General features: G+C 49.9%; 1 protein-coding gene across 2 annotated transcripts in view; it reads left to right on the forward strand.

The window, feature by feature from the left end:
* LOC125948358 (rab3 GTPase-activating protein catalytic subunit) overlaps positions 1-5,000 on the forward strand; it is a 112,577-nt gene that overhangs the window by 74 nt on the left and 107,503 nt on the right. For both annotated transcript variants that reach the window (XM_049674324.1, XM_049674325.1), the window contains exon 1: positions 1-1,454. This exon is cut by the window's left edge and continues 74 nt beyond it. In XM_049674324.1, coding sequence (XP_049530281.1) covers positions 4-1,454 — 1,451 coding nt within the window. In that variant the 5' untranslated portion in view covers positions 1-3. The remainder of the gene's footprint in view (positions 1,455-5,000) is intronic.

The following is a 5,000-nucleotide window of genomic DNA, read 5'->3' on the forward strand; positions in this document are numbered from 1 at the left end:
GTGATGATGTTGAACGAAGAGGTAGACGACACGGAGTTCTTCCAGCAGGACTTTACGACCGCCTCGGATTGGGAACTGTTTAATGCTCGGCTCGAGGAGATCTTTCACGAGTGGAAATTGTCGTTTGGTCAGGCGGGTTTCCGGGCTCTCCAGCACCACGAGCTGGTTCGCTGTGAATGGAACGTCCAGCGTGAGACGATCAAATTCACGGACGTGGAGCTGGAGGTGGCGCACTATCGGGCTATCCTTCCGGAGGGACCACCAGACAGCCAGCCAGGATGCCAGGCGTTCGTAGATCTCATGTCGATCGAGAACGATTATTGTGTGGCCGTCGGAGGGGACGAGCTGCATCCCTTGGCGCAGTGGTATGGCCTGCGAGAGTTCGTGGTCGTCGCACCGGTCAAGAAATCCATCTCGAACGAAAGCCAAATCCGTATCCTGATGAGCTCGGTTCATATTGCCGTCGCGGAGAGCAGCTGCGATGTGCCCGTCTTTGTGCAGGTCATGGACAAGGTACAGAACGTGTTCCTGGGCGTCTGTGAGTCCGGCTCGGTTCGGCTGTCCTTCGATATTGTGCACCTCCATCTGACGCCTCCAACCTGCAAGTATCTGTCGGGATTGCTGGAGGTGTTTAAGGGAAAGATTGGCATCGCGTACGTCGATCCGGTGGCCGTCTCGGTACGGTTCACCTACTCGTTGGCCCATTTCGGAACGAGCGCATACGTGAGCGAGAGGGTGATCCCGTTCGCTGAAAGAACTGGAATCGAAATGGCCTCCGTATCGCTACCCTTCGGTGTCGCGATCGATCCGCTGGCCAAACTGATCGTACACTGCACCTGGCCACAGGTGGCCGATAATGTGGTCGTCGATTCGCAGACCTACTCCGATTTCGATCCCATGACTGCTCCCTTGTGGAGCCTGCGGGTGCAGCTCGAAGACACTCCGGTCTGCTATCTGGCCGAGTGTCTGGGCGAGTATCTGCAGATCGTCGACTCGCGCCGTGCACTGACGGAGTATTTCAGCGAACTGGCATTCGGTGCCAAGCAGAACCTTCCCGGTACGCACAATCCGCTCGATCTGCTGACGGAATCCAAGATACCGAGTCTCAGCTCGGTGCTACCGACGATCGGGGGTGGAAGTGGTGGCAGTAAGAAGCCCGCAAAGCTCGAAGGACCACTGACGGACGAGCAACTGAAGGATATGCTGTACTATCTGTTCCCGGACGCGGAAAAACCGGTGCCCCGTTGGCCGTACCCGACCATTAGTGGACGAGCGGCCGAGTTCGATCCACTGAAAATCAAATCCGCCGATCCGGACTCACTGGTGCACCGACTAGCGACGTTGCTCGCACTGTGCAATGCCTACTTCGGTGGAAAGCGTGCCCTGGCGCAGCTGTGGGCCGAGTTTACGCAGGAGATGCGATACCGCGTGGAACGCTGCATCCAGATACCGGGGTAAGTAGGCCATGGAGTATTGTGAATGGTTGTCCACCTTTAGCCATTTTTTTATTTGGAATTCTCTTTTAAATTGTTTATTTATCGTTTATATACAGCTTGTGTTTAATGCGTGTTAATCGGGGTTTGCTTGCTTGCTTGCAACAATTCGTTAATAAGGGAGGGGATGGGTAGTGGGAGGCTGTGCTCCTCTTATCAGCGTACATAAATAGTTATCTAGATTAATGCTGCGCACGATGCTCCGGTGCGCACGACTGTTCCCCGTTGTTTTGCGTTATGCCTTATGCTTGACCTTACGTTACTACTCCAGAGACCCAGAGACCCAGAAACATTGCACTTATACTGCACCCCCCGGCAGGGTGCCACGACACGCCGTGGGTTTTTAAGGGAGACGGGGGCGGAGAGGAGGGGGATTACAGATTACAGATAATAAAGATCTCTCCGTGAGGCGGCGCGAGAGAAGATCGATTAGAGTGTGATGATGCGGATTGACCCACCTTACGAACTACACACCTTAATCGCTACCATCCACCACCGCCATTCCCTCTCTCTCTTTCGCTCTCTCTCTCGCCTCGACCTCCCCCGTTTTCTGTTAACTTTTCAACTGTGTTTCTTGCCCACGACCGCGCGGCCAAGCGTGTCACGCACGTTGACCCAACTTGGCGCCCGGTGCGGTGAAAATGGAAAAAACCGACTCAAACCTAGCCTCAACTACGAGCTACTAGTATATCTGCTACTACTGCTACTACTACACACTGTATGGTGCATCTAATTCCTCAATTGACGCGCACACAAACATACACACACACACACACATACATGGTATCGGGCCCTAACTAATTGCAAATTGGCCAACCGGAAAAGTGGACCGGAAGGTAAGGCTGCTATGTGTGCTGTCTTGAAGCTTATTAGTGCGCCAAGTACGCACGCACATCGCGGACATTAATGCTATCGCCATGTTTGGGCGCTCCCGATAGTGGCTGGTGGTTGACCAACCACCGGGCGGGGGGATTCCTTGGAATGTGCGCGTTCCCAAAATGGTTATGAGTATTTTTCCAGTGGTTTTCTTGTGGGTTTACTTACAAAAATAGATCCATCCATACCGTGCACCCCTGTGGTTCTATCATATGTCCATTTTAACTAGCATTCCCGAGTTCAATCGAACTCGCTCGCTCTCTCGCTCTTCAAATCCAATGTTCAATTCGCTGCGATTGGTATTTTGCTTGTTCTTGCCGTTTTTTGGTGTGTAATGGATTGGATTTGGACCTAAACTACCAGAATCACCTGGTTGCTGAAACCGTTTCCATAGTTACTTCCCATCGACTCTTTTCTTAAAACCAATTCCAAGTATAGTCCACGCCTGGCTTCGTATCAGGAATGGAACGAAACAAATGGACAAACTATACAAAACGAATACGCAACAGAGGCAAATAAACTGCTGCCCATCTGCTGCTGATCATGAACATGCAACAAACAACACCAACAATCGCTATCGCTACATCGTATCCACTCGCTCGGGGTGCGTTTTAACTCTTTGCGCTTTCCCTTCGTTAACTGTGTGTATGTACATGGGCGGGGTTTTTTGGACACCTAGGCCATATCATTCGATTCCTATCACGCAAAAAAACAGTCTACGCGTTGTCGCTTCCTTCCGCCAAATGTTTCGTTACAGGTTTTAGAACTTTGATTTGATGTTACCGTGGTTTGTTGTTCGCTTCGTCCATTAATGCTAAATCCTATCGCTACTAAACCTATGCTAATGCCTTGGCGACGCCGTGTTAACTGTTGGAATCGTTAAACTTTCGTTCGGTTTCGTTTTGCTTTTCGCTGTTTGATTTAGGTTTCCCGTTTGAATTCAAACTGGAATCTAGCAAGTCCTACCCAGTACCTAGCCTGGGGGTCCTTCCGGTTGTAGTGCCAAAGCTGTAAAGGATGAAACATTTGATCCTAGATTTAGTTGTCCTTTGTACGTGTATAGCGAATGCGAGTTAAGCATTCAAGGAGTATAGTAGTTGCGGCTAATTATAAGGGGAGAATATTGATTAAAATATCCCAACGATGGTTCAAGTAATGGTAAAGGATCTGCCTTGAAGTCACTTAGTTCCTTTCCTGGCCTCATCCCCCCCCATTTCCACCACCCGTCGAGTTATTTCAATCGCATAAACAAAAGGATGTTCGATTAAATGCGTCGCGTACCTCAAGGGCAAAGGGCAAAGGCATCAAGCCGAAGGGGGAAATGAAATGAAAGTAGAAAAACATTCGCTCAAACAAAAGCACAAAAGTGAACAGTGAAAGGGGCGACTAGAGATGGCTATTTACAGAGTTCCGTTACATCTCCGTGCGCCTCCTTTCGTGTTTCCTTCCGTCCGATCACCATCCCGGTGGACCCGCACCACCGCGAGACCACCGCTCCGGACCGGAAGCCCGCTTTACTCCGAATTCGCTGCTGCGTTGTGCATTATTTTGCGCAGTATTTGTTGTTTCCCTTTTTACCGTGTTTTTTTTTCTAACTTTTTGGATTGATTATGCTCGCTGTATGCTGTCGGTTGCTCAGTAGTATGTTCGTTATTTTTTTTCGTGTTGCTACTAACAGATAGTGGACATTATCATATGCTAAACGCCTTCTGGCCTCCGAGCCAGAACATGTGTGATATGTTATGTATGAGTGTATGTGTGTGTCTCTGTCGGTGAGTATTAGCCCAAGGAAGCATCCCTTCCGCTTTTGGAATGAAATCTTACTTAGCGTTATCTATAGGTTAGTTGTGCTTCTGCTCTTGCGGTGGCACCGCATTCCCTTGCAAAGGCCACTCCACACTAGATAACAAAATTAACGGGATATTCTATACACAACATCGTCGTGGCCATCAAATCGTGCATCCGTCTGCGACACAATCGGTTCTATGTGACCTATCTTGCTCTATTTCGCTTTGATTAAACTATGAAACTCGTTCTCGATCGTATCGAAGATAATAATAGTTCGGTTCCAATTTTTTCCACTAAGCTTAGCGATCTGGAGCCAATGGAACTTACGGGCTATCGAATTGTAATCCTAGTAACAATAAGGTTGGCGCACGCTCGCTTCGCTGTTAACGGTGCTCAGTATTGCAAGTTTTCCTTCAAACGATTACAGTAATTCTCCAACTCGACGTACCCGGGACCATCCTGCGAGCCAAACAGCAGGCTCTCGAGCGGTGGTGTCGTTGGTCGCCGGACTGTAGCTCGCAGCTTGACCTGCTGCTGCTGCTGCTGCTGATGATGAAGATGGTACTGCTGCTGCTGCTGCTGCTGCTGTGACTGTTGCTGCTGTTGATGGTGATGATGAAGATGGTGGTTGTGGTGAGGATGATTATGGTACTGATGAGATGGTCCGACGAAAGTTCCGAAGGTCGTGGTGGTGATGGTGGTGGCCGTGGCCGTTGGTTCGTTGTTGATTTCGCTGTATTCCGGGGGTGGTTCGTTGTCCGGCACATCACCATCAGCAGCATCAGCTTCATGCTGATCATGGTGAACGTTGTCTCCAGCAGCAGCACCAGTTGCAGCAGTTGC

This window comes from Anopheles darlingi, chromosome 2, assembly GCF_943734745.1.
Source record: "Anopheles darlingi chromosome 2, idAnoDarlMG_H_01, whole genome shotgun sequence".
Taxonomy (NCBI): Eukaryota; Metazoa; Arthropoda; class Insecta; order Diptera; family Culicidae; genus Anopheles; species Anopheles darlingi.